The sequence below is a fragment of the Tiliqua scincoides genome, chromosome 4 (assembly GCF_035046505.1).
Source record: "Tiliqua scincoides isolate rTilSci1 chromosome 4, rTilSci1.hap2, whole genome shotgun sequence".
Taxonomy (NCBI): domain Eukaryota; kingdom Metazoa; phylum Chordata; class Lepidosauria; order Squamata; family Scincidae; genus Tiliqua; species Tiliqua scincoides.
This window is the reverse complement of record NC_089824.1, coordinates 7,486,865-7,502,946: the sequence shown is the minus strand read 5'-3', so window position 1 is coordinate 7,502,946 and position 16,082 is coordinate 7,486,865. Positions and strand designations below refer to the sequence as shown.

Here is a 16,082-nt window from a genome sequence, read left to right as displayed (position 1 = left end):
GACACAGAGAGAGAAGCGAGATGTGTCATAGGAAAGCGAGACAAGCAGTGGCGTAGCTAGAGGGGGTGCAAAACACTAAGTTTTGCAGGGAGCCTCACTGCAGCATGCAAGGGGCCATTCCCCTCTCCTTAGGAGCCATTTCGGGCAGGGGAGCAAAACGGAAGCGAATGCCAGAGAAGACCCAGGGAAGAGGCAAATGCTTCTGTTTGCTCCCCTCGCCTGGAAGGGCTTCGAAGGGGTGGGGGAGGGGCCCCTTGCACACTCCGGTGAGGCTCCCTGCAAAACGTAATGCTTTGCACCCCCCCAGCTACACCACTGGACAAAGGGAACTTAATGAAACTCACCGCCCAAGCCTATCCTTTTTCCTGCCGTTGCATGTAGCCATGTCAAAGCAGGCTGCACTGCTTGTGATGGTGTGGGGGGGGGGCATATTGGGAGAGGTAAGCGAAAGCATTTTCCCTTACAGTTACGTAAGCGCCACGATTGGCAATGTGTCTCCTTGGACCTGCACCAGCTCTTTAGCCGGTGCGAGTTCAAGGAGACAAAGGGGGTGTGATGGCTGGTTCAAGAGGGGATAGCACCTGTGCAAGTCGCACATGTCGGAGCCACCCCTCTCAGCCCCAACATGCCCCAGCCCTCCCCCATTCTGCCCTGATCCTCCCACCCCATGTTACCTACCCTGCTGACTCGCTATCAGCGAGACTTCTCTTCATCGATCTGCAGTCATCTGCAGTGGCAGCCCAGAAATGCATGACCCTACATTTCTGATGGTGTAAAGCATATGCCACCCCCAGAACACTAGTTATGGCGACAGTAGTGCCAAATAGAATTGGGCCATCAGTCACTGGAGGTCAACCAGCTCTCTGATGCAGGAAGGCTAGTAGAGGTCTGTACAGAGCCCCTGGCCAAGGTATTTCACTCCCAGAACTTTGTTTGGCTTCCCTTCAACATTCTCAGATGTTTTTCCTAGGGATAAATCATGAAATAAACTTCAAATTTTGCTTTATGTGAAACTTTGGAGTCAATCCTTGATGGAAGGGAATTTGGGCTGCTGACTTTTGAGCTGAGCGAAGTTATGACAGTTATAAGGAATGACAGTTAGCGGAAGTCTAGTTCCACTACAAGCCCCATAGCATTGGGCTGTCATTCTGTTTCACCCAAGCTCCAGAGAGTTTTTCCGAGCCTGGATTGGCTTCATTAAATAACCACAAGCGGCTCCTACCTGCCTGAGTCAATCCACTCTCACTCCTCTGCAATCGTGCCCCTCTGTTGTCCCTCTTAAAACCTAAGCACAAAGCCTTGGGCTGACTTCACCCCTTCATCTTCAATGCTGTCTGAAGCTCATATTCATTCATTGGAGCCTTTTCCTTCCTTCTAGCGGTGTAGCAAGAGGGGTGCAAAGCACCAAGTTTTGCAGGGAGCCTCATCACAACCTGCAAGAGTAATTCCAGACAGGGGGAGCAAAAAGTGAGGCTCCTGCAAAACTTAGTGCTTTGCACCCCCTCCAGCTATGCCACTGAGATAGCACCACATAGCTGGGGTTTTCAGACAGTAATAGTTACCCTGTGTTTTATACCTCAAAAATACCAGGACATATTTAGGCCCATGCTTGTGATAGGAAGCTGTTATCCGTTATTGGCTAAATCTTGTCTAAACATGTGAGGTGAACTGTTAGATTATCTTTTGTGGGTGTCTCCTGATAAAGAAACTCATATAAAAAATATTGTATCGCTGTTCAGAATGTCTTTATGACATATAACCCTTGTGCAGAACTGCCCTTTTAGTGGACAATTATGGGTAACATCTGTAAGATGGTAGAAAGACTCATCAAAGATAGAACTTAAAACACATAGGGCGCAATCCTATCCTGCGCTGGAACAGGCAAGCCAAGAGGCTTGAGCTGTATCCAGTGCAGGATTGTGGCCAGAAGCAACTTAGCCAGAGATGAGTGGAAACTTTCCCCTTACTCCTGGGTAAGGGCTACTAGCCCCCATGGCTCTCCTCAGACTTGCGCCACCTCTGGAGGTGGCGCAAGTCCGAGGAGAGTGGAGTGGTTTGAAGCCATTCCATTCTCCCTGGGGGTTGTGATCCAGGATAACTGCCAGATTCCAGCCCCACCTCCTCCTCCCCACCCGCCTGCCCCTGGGGCCGCCCATCGCCCACCCTCCCCCTGCCCAGGAACTCCTCCCTCCCTCCTCCTCCCTGCCTCCCACACACCTACCTTTTCCGCCTGGGTTGGCCCAGTGGGGCCGACACAAGCATCTGAGGGGAAGCCAACGCAGAGGCTTATGTCAGCCTCCGCAGGCTGCTGCTTCTTGGAGCGCCAGCCCAGCTTCCCCTTGAGGAGGCGCAAATGTGCTTGATGCCATATTTGCGACCCTCCCAGGCCAAGGGACTTGAGCATTTGGTGGGCCGCTGTGAGATACAGGAAGCTGGACTAGATGGGCCTACGGCCTGATCCAGTGGGGCTGTTCTTATGTTCTTATGAGCTGGCCTAACTACTAGTTAAGATTGCGCGCTTTAACAAATCAGATCCCAATGGAGTTTCCCCCATTGGGGTTCCCATCCCTTGACTCCGAAGGGTTGCTCAAGCAAGCTATGTGGTTGGGTTTGGAGGTTCCCCTGATGGGGTTCCCTCAGGTTGTTGGTTATCAGACAGATTTCTCATATGAAATACTCCACTGAGCTTCCATCTACCTGGGAGAGTAGTATTCAGCACAGGGCGGGGCAGTCAAGCACGTTCAAATATTTGATTTTGTGCGCCCCTTGTTCCAAAGTGCTGGAGTCCACCTTTCAGTTGCCAAATCTGATTTTTTTTTTAAATGGACTTGCAGTAGGGCTTGAGAAACATTTTAGTTCCTAATATGGGGATGGGGGCCAAGTGCCAGGCTGCCCCTGATTTGACAGGAAGCATGCAGGTCAGATAAGAAGGCATGTGTATTTTGTGTCCATCCTGAGACAGTATGGTCAGGGGACCAGCCAAGGTTGATCATATGTTGCTTGCCCATCTCAGTGAGACTGGTTGGCAGACCCCCTGGCTGTTTCCAGCAAAGGATGCTTTAAGGCGTGAACTGGGTGAGCTAGTGCAATCCCACTGCTTCGACCCTTTGAAGTTGGCCATGATAGGCTTAGTCAAACTCTGACTGACTTGAGTTAGTTGGTATGCCTGTTGATCAGTGGTGTAGCTAGCAAGGGGCAGGGGGCAGTCTGCCATAGGTGCCAGCCTTGGGGGGGGGTGACACCACAAGTGACCAAAATAGCTAAAATCATGGTTTTTTGGAATAATACCATCATGTCACATACCATTCAATGTGGAATTGACAGAAGAATGCAATGGAACAAACCGGAGTGAAATATTTCAATTCTATCAAATGTTATGGCCCTAAAAACAGAAAACAAAAATGCACGGAGCCCTATGGGAAGTGAAACCAAGCCATATTGCACATTTACTCACGAGTAAGTAAACTTGGCTTCATCCATCAGGCTGAGGGCAGGGCATGCTGAGAGGAATCCAAAAAACAGCTGAGAAGGAAGACCCCGCCCCCCAGCTGGCAAATGTATTGGGCCCTATGGAAAGTGAAATAAAGTCACACATTGTGTTTACTCGCAAGGAAGCAAATGTACCTTGGCTCGTAGTCAGGTCAGGCAAAGGGGAATGCAAGCCCACCAGAACAGTCCTGATCTGATGAACATGGAGCTCAGCAAATGCTCTAGAAGGCAGTCCTCCCCCCCCCCTCAAATTTTGTGACTAGCTAGTAGGAGACAGTCAGACATATTAAAAAAGTCTTTATTTAACCCTGTAAATTCTCCAACCATAATGGATTTGACAGTTAGTACCAGATGGTCAAGTATTGAGGGCCCTATTCAAATTTTGAGCACTGATGCAGCCACAACGCAACCCTGAGTTAAGGGACATTTGTTCCTTTACCTCGAAGAGGCCTCTGTGTCTGACCCATAGTGCCAGAAGCAGCACACGCCCCATTGGCATGGCTGCAACAGCACTGGAAAGTTGGATAGGATAGGGGTCCCAGTCATGTTGTTAAATCAGCCCAAAGCTTCATGCTGAAGGCAGGTTTTAAGAGGGACTTTATAGTACCACCGTTGCACTACACTCATATAGTTAGCTGGCATCCTTCAGTCTCGGAAGACTATGGTGTCACGCTCTGAATGGTGGTTCTGGAACAGAGTGTCCTCTCCAGTGTGCAAAGCCTGGGTAAAGTAGATATGGAGGATAGACTGTTACCCATGCAGCAAATCCCCCCTCTCCACGTCGCTGAAATGGTCCAATGGAAAGGCAGAGGCCAATACGGTTGGTTCCAGCAGCGTCGCAGGAGTTGCCAGAAAGTGACTGCGTTCAGCCATGAACTGCCTCAGGGACTCCGGCTCCTGATTTTGCCTCGAGGTTGACTCCTGAAGCCTTTTCCACAACTGGATGTAGCCACAAGGCAGTGGAGGTTTGGGATCAGAGTTTCCCTTCTCTCAGATGAGCTGCCTTCCCAGGCTATCGAGTCCCATCTACCCGGTGGCTGTTTAGTTGCCTCTTACGTCAAGTACAGCCAAACTGAGGGCCTATTCTTATCCCCCCAGCCCCCAGGGGTACACTCATAAACCCTAATATAATTGGGGGTCTCTTTCCTCTCATCAGAGAATCAAGTTGCAGAGAAGGAACAAAAATAGACAACGAAAAGAAACTACTTTTCTAGGTGTGACACATGCACCACTGATGCAAGCAGAAGAGAGTGGTTCTGGAAGCCTGTTCAGATGCTGGAGTTTGGGTAGAAGAGAATGAATTCCTTCCTTCCTGGGCATGTCTCAGACTCAGCATGTCAAATCAGGTGAGTGACCTTTCTAGGGTTAACTTCCCAGTTTGACACACAGTGACATTTGAAGTGAATTTCAGGAAGGCTTCCAAAGAAAATCATCTGTGAACATGCACAGGAAGGCAAGTAAGTCTGAAATTTCTCAGGCAAGAGCTCTGCATATCCTTGGAGTGAACCCACCTACATCAGGTTACTGGTTGGCTCCTAGTGAGTGTCATACATTTCCAGTGTTTCACTCTTGCATGGTGCCTGCTTTCTCTTTCAGGCTGAAATCCCATAACACCAGTGATTCCAAACTTTTTAGAGACCTGATTTATAAATGTCAAGGGTTGTGGCTATAATGGTGATTGGGCAGCAGTACTTCCCACCCCCTGCAAACAGCACCTTGATGCACATATCCTCATCTGCCATGTCAGTTTCACAACCCAGGAAAAATTGGGTCATGATACACTGGTCCGTTCTGGACCTGCAATTTAGCAACCACTGCCATATACACTTACCTGCAAAGAAGTCACATTGAACTTTAAACTTTGGGACTTACTTCTGAGTAGACACACATAGGATTATAATGTGAATCTTTTAATCTAATCATGCAACATAGATGATATTCCAGTAAACATGATATCACAATAAGCATGTTTCTTCTCAAGGGTCCACAAAATTCTTCCTTGAACTTCAAGTTGCATCTGTCTTGTAAAGCTATTAATATAGACTTGGATATCATAGCAGCTTCTCTTTCACCTTTTCTTACATTTAAGTGCCATTACTGCTATTTAAACCAGTACACACAGACACACACACACACACACACAGAGAGAGAGAGAGAGAGAGAGAGAGAGAGAGAGAGAGAGAGAGAGAGAGAGAGAGAGAGAACCACAACTCTAAAGGAATCTACATGACAAATTGACAAAGCTAGAAATTTTCTGGGCTTCTGAAGGTCTCACAACTGCACTTCTGGTTCTTCTCTACGGGCTTCCTCGTCTTGTATGAAAATTCTCCGGAGGATGAGCTTCAGGTTCTCCCTACAAAGACCCCTCTTCTTTCTCCCAACCAGGAAATAAAGCAGGGGGTTAACAAAGCTGTTTAGAGATGCACATAACCAACCATATTCAGGGAGTTGGTAACATAATACATTTAAATTATCGTCAACAGAGGACATAGGACTAAAATTAATTAAATACACTATGTTCAACGGGAAGGCAAAGATGAGGAAGAGGAAGAGAGTCAGCAGGATGGCCATTAAAAGCTTCCCTCGCTGGCTCTGTTGTGATTTAAAGCAGAATCTGACAAACAGGATCAGTGTGGAGACTGTGGTGAGAGGGAGGCAGACCACGGCACTCACCAAAATGGCATAGAATTTTGCAGGGGAAACTGCATATCCCATAAATGGAGTCAAAACATTAATGAAAAAGTCCATTACCCAGGAAAGTGAAAAGCCATATCAGGACACACAGTACAGTGGACAACCTTTCTGGACGGCGGCATCGATACCAAAGTGGGAAGAGGACAGACACATACCGGTCAGTGCTGATGGTGGTCAGTAGAAGCTGACTTGTGCTGTAAGCAAAATAAAAAAGCCCTAAACTCACATCATCATTATAGAACTCTCTGACAGGAAGTGGGTGTCAGAATGCTGGGTGCAGCCATAGAAATTGAAGCTACGAGGACCCCAAAGTCAGCAACAGCCAAGTTCAGGATGTAGATAGTGAAGGGAGTCCTTTTCAAGCGGAAGCCGAGAAGACAGATGCCTGTTCCGTTCCCCACAAGTCCAAATATGGAGACAACACAGGTGAAGGTAGAAAAGACATACAGTAAATCTGGTGTATAAAACCATGATCTACAATGATGGGGGTCGAAGTTTATAACGGTGTAATCGTAATCAAGGAGGGTGCCATTGTCCATTGTATGATTTTCCTGTTTAGCACTCATAAGTGATGGGGGTGTGAAACTGAAATTGGTCATCACGTTTGTGGTTCTTGACTCCTCTTCTTGGATAAATAGCTCCTGCTTTTTTTGGGGGGGGGGAGAGAATTGAGAGAGAGAGAGAGAGAGAGAGAGAGAGAGAGAGAGAGAGAGAGAGAGAGAGATTCAATTGGTGTCATACTGGTGAACAAGTAATGATAAGAGGAACAGTTTTCAGTCTGGTATTGACTGTGCTCCGGTTCAATTCAGAGGTTCTTTGTGAGGGCTGGGGAGATCATGCATGGTCTTCCCAGGCCTCAGTAGGGCCTCAAAACACAACCAGAGTACAGATTCAGTTGCAATTGGAAGATGGGTGCCACAATCTGCAGATTTGATTACCCGTGGATTTCATTATACACAGGGGTGTGGGAAAAGATCCCCCACTGATACTGAGGCACCAGCTTTATTCACACCTGATCTCTCACAGAAAAATGCTCATAATTGTTCTTGTCATTTTCATACCCCTGCCCCTCTGGTGTTATTGCAAGGGGACAGGCTAGTCTAGTAGAATGAGCGCACAACGCGGCCCACCCAGAAGCAGCCTCTGAATGTAAGGATTAGTCAGAGGAAGCAAGAAATGCTGCCTAAGGAAGGAGTTTCTTCCAGTCACTTCTTCAGTTCTCCGTACTTGGATCGTGCAGACCTGGCCACGGTGATCCATGCTACGGTGACATCGAGGTTAGATTATTGTAACGCGCTTTATGTGGGGCTGCCCCTGAAGACGGTTCGGAAACTGCAATTAGTGCAGAATGCGGCGGCCCGTGTGGTCACTGGAGCTAGGCGGTTTGACTGTTTCAGCCCGCTTCTCTGGGGGCTACATTGGCTGCCCATTCGTTTCCGGGCCCAATTCAAGGTGCTGGTTTTGACCTTTAAAGCCCTATACTGCTCTGGGCCAGGGTATCTTAAAGATTGCCTACTCCCGTACAATCCGGCTCATCCTCTCAGGTCATCAGAGAAGGCCTTTTTACAAGTGCCACCGCCTAAGGAGGTACGTGGGGCGGCGGCAAGAAATAGGGCCTTCTCAGTAGTGGCACCAACATTGTGGAACTCCCTTCCCCTTGACTTAAGAATGGCTCCCTCTCTTGAGACCTTTCGGCGAGGCCTGAAGACCTTGTTGTTTAACCAAGCCTTCTGACTTTATGGCCTTTTTAACATCTTTTATACATCTTTTAGTTGCTTTTTTACAGGCCCGATTCCTCTAAGAACTGCTGTTTTATGCTCTTTTATTCTGACTCTTCTGACTACTGTTTTTATGGGTTCTGCTAATGTGTTTTTTAATATGTTTTTATCTGTTTGTGAAATTATGTTTTAATCTGTTTTATATGTTGTTAGCCACCCTGGGTCCCTCTGGGGAGAAGGGCGGGATAAAAATAAAGTTTTATTATTATTATTATTATTATTATTATTATTATTATTATTATTATTATTATTATTATTATTATTATTTCTCTATCTCCACCACTCTCTACTTGCTCCTGATGACTCTTTTCTTGTCCTTCCCCTTCTGAGTTTCCTGAATCTTCTCTTCTCTCTTGAGGGTCTGTCCATTTATCTGTCCCCCTTCCCCCTGTGGTTTATCCTCTTCTCCTCCCCTTCCTGAGGACTTTCTCTCCCTCTCCCCCTTTGTTTCTCCTCTTCCCCCCCCCCCACTCTTCATCAGTCCCAGCTGCTGAGCTTTGACTTCCTGAGATTGCTGTCAGCTGCAAGGCCGAGATGTTGCACTATGGAGTGGCTTATCACAGCAGCTAAATGCTGCTTATCACCTTGATGGTCACTTAGGCTGCAAGGGCTACTAAGGCACTGTGGTTCTGAGTGTGTTTTTGCAAATATGTGGGTCATGCTTTTCTTAAATCAGTGGTCTTCAACCTTTTTCGTGCCGTGACCCCAATAAACAAAAAAATGAAGTATGAGATGTGCAGCCCAATCCTAACCTGCGCTGGAACAGGTACTGTTTCCCTGAAAATAAGACACTGTCTTATTTTTTTTTGGCTCAAAAAGATACACTAGATTTTATTTTGGGGGTAGGTTTTTTTTTTTTTTTTTAATGTACAACAATATACTCCCTGCCTGTCTACTCAGAAGTCAGTCCCTTTATAGTTAATGGGACTTACTCCCTGGAAGGTGTGGAGAGCCTCAGAGCTCCGTAGGCAGGGTTGCCTCGCTTGCTGCTTCCCGCCTCAGCTCCTCCTCAGCGTCCTCTGCTCAAGGCAGCACAGCAGGTGCTTTCTAGGTGGTGCACAGGATTGCAGCATTCTGGGTCATGTTGTCCACCTGCCCCCACCCCAGGACCCTTCCGCCCTCTCCCATCCCGGCCCTGATCACAACTAGGTCTTATTTTCGGGGAAACAGGGTAGACAGCTGGCTTGTACTGTAACCAGTGCAGGGTTGGGGCTGCTTGCAGCACAACTCAGGGCAAGGGGAATTAGTTCCCCTTACAACAAGTAGTGCTGCAGTAACTTACGGCACTTTTGTGACTCCCGACTTGTGCTGGCGAAGGTCATAGTGACACTGGCCTAGGGCACCTTGGGAGTAGTAGGAAGTACATGTTTTTCAACAACTGTATACCCTATTCCATATCTCCTCCTCCTCCTCCTTATATGATCAGCCAGAGCCCTAATCCTAACCCTGGAGACCCCTCCTCCCGGAAATGGGTGAGCAGAAGGGGAGGGGGTGTGACCTCTTGAACCACTACCCCTGAAGTCACAGATAAATAGGAAAAGGTTTTGGACTCCTGGGCCCAATGGCATGGGTACATAATGGATTCCAGGGGGGGGGGAGTTGCTCCAATGAACCAAAGTTGACCTCTTCACCCAAAGAGCTGTGGAACCTGATGCTCTCTTGGCATCAGCCAGAACCAAGGCATCATGAGACTGGCACCAGACATGCTCTTCTACCATGAACCCAGAAGCTCATACACAGTTGCACATACAGGTGAGGCAACAACTGGTTAGGACCTGTTGTTCCATGATGGCCAGTTGAGAGAGACAGGCAAGCTGCAAACCAACCGGTCTTGTTGACAAGGTGGTCTCTCTGCAGCTGGGGTAATTTCAAAGTGAAATCGGTGAGAAAAACAAGAGAGTGAGGAGGGCCTCAAGAATCACAATCTGCCCCAAAATATCTGTCTGTTTTTGAGGTTGTAGATAAGACTATCCGAACTCTGTTGTTTATCTTGCAGCCTGCCAACTGACTTACTGAGTAAGATGTACTGATCTGCAAACAGGCTTACCCCACCGGCAGATCTGCTTCAGATTTTGGTTCTCTACACTTTGAGATGGGGAGTGTTCTTCCCCTTGGTCACTTTTTTCCTAATTGGAGTAACCCAAGGAAATCTTTCTCTTTAATAATGATTTCAAAAGTCCCTCAAGTTAGCGAATCTGGTTGGAGCTCTCCACTGAAGGTCAAAAGGCAAGCCGGGTGCTTTCTTATTTATCTGAACTTTTCCTGATTGAATGGGTAAAGCTGCACTCTATGAACATTGTTGTTGTTGTTGTTGTTGTTGTTGTTGTTGTTGTTGTGTGTGTGTGTATGAAAATGGACTACACTTCACATTTTGCTCCACAAATATACTTATCTGCAGCTCTGTTTATATATTGCTTTTAGTGTGTATAGGGAAGGAAACATGTACCAGTGGTTCCCAAATATACTGTGGGAACAGCACCCTTCTTTTGTGGCAGTCTCTTTGACTGCTGGCTCTCCTGCTTCTATGTTAGACCATGCAGGATCCTTTAAGATTCATGATGGCAGCACCTGGCAGAGCTGAATACAAGAGGTTGCTGGGGAGCAGTAGTGTATGAATGGGGGAGACCAGATGGGGTTGCAGGCTCCGGACAAAGGCCACCTCCCAGTTTTTTAAATCTTGGTATTTTCAAACAACACCATCATATTAAATAACATTCAATGTGTAATTTCACACAGAATGAAATGAAACAAACCACTTTGAGATACTGCTATTCTATCAAAAGTTATAGCCAAAACACCAGAAAAGGAATTTAAAAAACTGCCTTATGTAACAAAAAGTAGGTTACACTGGATATATTATAGACCAGGGGTGTCAAACATAAGGCCCGGGGGCCAGATGCAGCCCCCAGAAGCTTTTTATCTGGCCCAGAGGCTCTCAGCTGCTGAGGTGTTACAGCTGAAATGGCAGCCCACATGAAAATTGGGCTTTCCGAAATCTTAAAATATGATCAAGATTTGCGTACTTTCTCTTCTGTCATTTGCAGTTAATGAGTTTTTATATGAGAACAAGGTCTGGCTTCTGGCCATTAGCTGCTTAATAGTGATAGCTTAATGACATCACTATCTGCTTAATAACATCACTTCCGGCCCTCAGCAGAAGCCCTGAATGCTAACTTCGGCCCTCTGTATGAAACGAGTTTGACACCCCTGTTATAGACCATAAGCCCACTGCATATTTTCTTGATGGACATTCCTTCCCTGTTTTGTTTTGGGTAATGATCTCTAGTGTTCACTACATGTGTGAAACCCATTATATACAAGTTCAATAAAAGGAAATGTTCACTGTCTGCACTTCTTCTCTGGCCATATTCATTTCATATCATGACTATTACTGAAAATAATTTTGTCACGGGGGTGCCAAAAACTGTGGGGGAGCCACAGCTGGGGACATCCTGTAGCACACCTGTGAGTTTGCTACGGCACCCTCAGCTGCCATGGCGCAGTTTGGGAACCACTGGTGCATATTCTTTGCAGTTGCCTTCCTCCATCTCAAAAAGAAAGCTGGAGGAAATAGAGTAATAGGTCAATTCAAATAATCAAGATGTTGCAGCCCCCTGACTACAGTGAAAGGTTGGGATAAATTTGGATAAAACAAGTGACTGTGAAGGAATATGGCAGAGACTTCTAAAATCTCGCATGAATGGCATGTATGGATGGAGAGAAATGGTTCATTGTCTCTCACAATGCTAGAATTCATGGTCACCCAGTGAAATTGACCAGCAGTAGGAGCAAGGGGAAGAGAGAAAGTGCTTCTTCAGACAACACATTTATAGAATATTATTGTACTCGTTATTGTTAATTATAATTGCATAAATTCTAATCCGTTTGTACATTATGGAATAACATCAGCATAAATATGGGTGTCAGCTGTTAGTAAGGATTGCTAAAAACAGAGAAGAGCGAAGGGAGGAAAAGGAGAGGGGAAGGAAACAATGGATGAATATGAATAAAGACAACAATGAAAACAAAGGCCAGCCTGGGGCTTCATATTGATAGTGGGTTTTAAGGGGGACATTATAGGACCACTGATGCAATGGGATCTGGGTGGCTAGTCCTGTATATTGCCTGAAGGATCTTTTAAAGAAAAGATTCCTCTCATCAAAGCACAAAGTTGCAGCAAAGAATGAGATGAGGGAGAAAGTACAAAATAAAATGAAACTGCCCTTCTAGCTGTGCTACATACATACGCCACTGATGCAGACAAGAAACACCTGTGGTGTTCATTATGGAAGCCAACCCTGATTCTGTGAGGCACTCTGGAGTTTGCCTGGAGGAGAATAACTTCTCTCTGTTAAAATCCAGCAGGCCAAAATGAGGAGATTGCACCCAACTAGGATTGGCTTCCAAGTTTCACTCCTGTGTCATTGGAAGTGAATTTTTGCATGTTTTTTGGGGAGGGGGAGGGATTTCTTAATGCAGAGTTTGTGTTTTGAGTTCCAGTTCTACTCCACGGACTTCCTCCTCCATGAAAACTCTCTGAAGGATGAGCTTCATGTTCTCCCTGCATAGATCCCGCTTCTTTCGCCCAACCAGAAAATAAATCAGTGGGTTAACAAAGCTATTTAGAGATGTACATAACCAACCATAGAGAAAAAGATAGTAAGGATTTAAAAAAAAAGAATTCCAATCAACAGTATTAATTAAGAGAATGACATTCATTGGAAAAGCAAGGGTGAGGAAGAAGAAGAGACTCAGCAGGATGGCCATTAAAAGCTTTCCCTGCTGACGCAGTTTTGGTTTACAGCAGATTCTGATGACCAGAATCAGTGTGGAGATCGTGATGAGGGGCAGGCAGACCATGGCGTTCATCAGAAACACATAGAATACTGGGGAGCGATATATAAATTGTACAGACGCATTAAGAAAGATGCAAATTACATTAACCAGGAAAGAGATGAGCCAAATGATGGCACATAGGATGATGGACAACGTTTTTGGGCGGTGGCATCGATACCAAAGTGGGAAGAGGACACACACACACCTGTCAATACTGATGGTTGTCAGCAGAAATTGACCGGCACTATACATGATTTGGATAACTGATGGAGCTACAATTAAAGTAAAAATGGTATGAGAGATTCCTGTTACAAAGCATTCTATAATGTACATTAAAGGGATAGTTATGAGGACCCCAAAGTCCGCAACGGCCAAGTGCAGGATGTAGGTGGTAAAAGGGTTCCTCTTCAAGCGGAAGCCCAGAAGCCAGATGACTACTCCATTCCCCACAAGTCCACCTATGCAGACAACACACATGAAGCTAAATGTGACAGTCAGATTTAAATCTCTTGCAAAATAACACCTCAAACTGTTCCTTAGGTTCACAGTGTCGTTGTCCATTGCAGAGTATTCCTCTTCAACACCCATATCTGTTGGGAATGTAAGACTGAAATTGGTCCTCATGCTTATGTGGTTCTTGACTCCTCTTCTTGGACTGACACACTTGCTAGGAGAAAAGAGACACATGGATTCAGTTTGCGCCATAGAGGTGCACAGGGGGTGATGTTCAAATGTTGCTAAAGGCCAATCTTCTCTGTTACATAGGTGAGCGCAAGGACAGGTGTACCTTCTATAGATTCACAGACTCATGATATTTCACATAAAGGATTTACTTATGAATTAGTAATCACAATGATGATTATTTTGTCTTAAAAAATAATGCTCATAATCTTCATTGTTCTTTGTCGTACTAGAACCTTTCTCCTGGTGGAACAAAATAACTTGATGCACACATTACTTTCTTAAGTCCTTTTGAAGCAATGTTGTCCTGAACTGTCTCAGATTATTGAAAATTCAGGATTAGGTTGGTAGCATTTGGCTCCTTTATGTCTTAGGCAGATCCTTATGTGAGACAGAATTCTTGTGCATATGTGTTTATATAAAAGCTACAAATTGATTGAGAATCCAGGTCCTCCTGACGGCAGCTTCTCACTCATGCATTGAGAACCACCTGCCTATTCCTGTTTCACCTGTTCATGTGTGTAGAACAGGTAGCACAGGTAGAACAGAATGCTGCCTTTGGGAACCTGGCTTTGAGCTTCCTACTTAGCAGGATAAATTTCAGATAGCTGGGACCCCAATCATGCAGGGACATAAAGGTTAGAACCAGAACCTTGAATTGGGACTGGAAGTGAATGGGCAGCCAGGGTAGCTGTTGAAGCAGTGGTCCAGCTGAGTCATATTGTATATGCCCCCGAGCCGCTGCATTCTGCACGAATTGCAGTTTATGAACAGTTTGAACAGGTTATGAACAGTTTGAACAGTTATGAACTGGTAGCCCCGTGTACAGCATGTTGCAGTAGTCTAGTCTTAAAGTTACTAAAGCATGGGTCACTGTAGCTAGATCCAAACTGTTCAAGTATGATTTCAGTTGGTACAACAGTCTAAGCTGGGTGAACGGACTTCTAGCAACTGCTGCAACCTGATTCTCCAGAGAGAGCTAGGAGTCCAGGAGAACTCACAAGCTGCACACCTGTTCTTGCAAGGGGAGTGCAACCCCATTCAAATTGGGTAGATGATTCACTACCTGCAGTGAGGATTTCTTGACCAGGAGGACCTCTGTCTTTTCAGGATTCATTTCAGCTTATTGACTTTCATCTACCTTATACCACTGAGGCTGCAATCTTATCCACACTTACCTGGGAGTAAATACCATTGACTATAATTGGACTTACTGCTGAGTAGACATGCATAGGCAAGGGTTCAGTCAGCCCAATCCTATTGCGGTGGGGGGGGGGCTTTTTACAGAGCCGTTTTACAGAGTCATTGTCAGCAAGCGGAGCAAGGAATGCTCAGTAGGTGGCCATTTCTGTTGCACTGCTGCAAGAGGTGGAAGTACTCTCCCTCCATCATGAGACCTGCCCATGCCACTGGTGCAGGGGAGGGGAGGGGCAAAAGCACGGCAGGGTGTGGGGCGGAACAGGGGACAGGGATGCTATGAGAGGGGGTGGATCTGGTAGTGATGGCTAGCGGCGTAGTAATGACCAGAGGTGATGGCCAGTGGCATCTGCTCCCCAGGGTCAAAGAAGATTTTGGAGCCCCTCTCATGACAACATCAAAATTAATTAATTAACTACATAAAAAGTGTACCCTGTATTGGTTTGAGATGAGTTCTACAAGTGTCCCCTCCCATCACATGATCCCCTGGGGGGGGCAGGCTCTGTTAAATGTATGGAAACAGGCAGACAGCCCCCTTTTTCTGTAAAGCAAGGCAGTAATTGTCCCCAATGAAACTGACACATGAAAAGCTCTCTGCCATTCCCCCCCTTGTCGCGTTTCACACACATGCCCCCTTCCACAAACAATTTAAAAAGATACTGAAGAACACCACCAAAAGCCACTACAAAGACACTGTGCTGTGGTAAAGAGGAAAAGTTATTCTCCCCCAGCTAAATATAAGAGAAGCACCAGTTGAAAAAGTGCCTCTTTACCCAATTAGCAGGGCTAACTGCATTATGATACAAGGAAATGAGAGCCGACTCATATTAACACCTTATTGGTTCCATGGTGCATCATAACAACATCTCATTGACTCTCAGAACAATTAGTTTTGAGTTAAGAAAATCTGCTTTTTGTTCCATAAGGCAGTTTTTTCCCCCCTTTTCTGATTATTTGGCTATAATGTTTGATAGCATACAGATATTTTAATGTAGTTTGTTTCTTTGCATTCCGCATTAAATTACCTTTCCAATGACAAGGTTTTCACAATTTTGACCACTAGTGTCAAGCTCAGTTTGTCACCCCCCCCCAAAGCTTGGCACCCCAGGCAATTAAACCCCAGCCCCCCTTAACTACACCACTGGTGATGGCACACACAGGATTCTTTCCCTCTTTTTTTGCAGCCTCTCCACCCCTTTTCTCTCCTTGAACATGTCAGCCGAAAAGCTGGCATAGATCCAAAGAGATCCATTGTGAAGTTGGAAGCTTATGTAGGAATAAGGGGATTCTCTTTCTCCTCCAAAGCCTCCCATCTCCACTGCATATAGCAAATGCCTTTTTGGTGTGGCTGCACCAGTGAAGGGTTATGAAAGATAGGCTTGGACTCTGGATTACAACATCTGCAAG

The 16,082-nt window shown here is 45.9% G+C and overlaps 1 protein-coding gene and 1 pseudogene across 1 annotated transcript; both read right to left on the bottom strand.

Moving 5' to 3' along the window:
* Nucleotides 1–5,760: 5,760 nt before the first annotated feature.
* LOC136647600 (mas-related G-protein coupled receptor member H-like) lies at nucleotides 5,761–6,782 on the bottom strand (annotated as a pseudogene).
* Nucleotides 6,783–12,431: 5,649 nt separating this feature from the next.
* Nucleotides 12,432–13,385, bottom strand: LOC136647599 (mas-related G-protein coupled receptor member H-like). The gene has a single exon (XM_066623226.1). The coding sequence runs from the start codon at nucleotides 13,383–13,385 to the stop codon at nucleotides 12,432–12,434; it is 954 nt and encodes a 317-aa protein (XP_066479323.1).
* Between the last annotated feature and the right edge of the window lie 2,697 nt (nucleotides 13,386–16,082).

What these genes read in the sequence shown, in the direction of transcription:
- LOC136647599 (XM_066623226.1), bottom strand. Translation starts at nt 13,385, where the DNA reads ATGGGTGTTGAAGAGGAATACTCTGCAATGGACAACGACACTGTGAAC.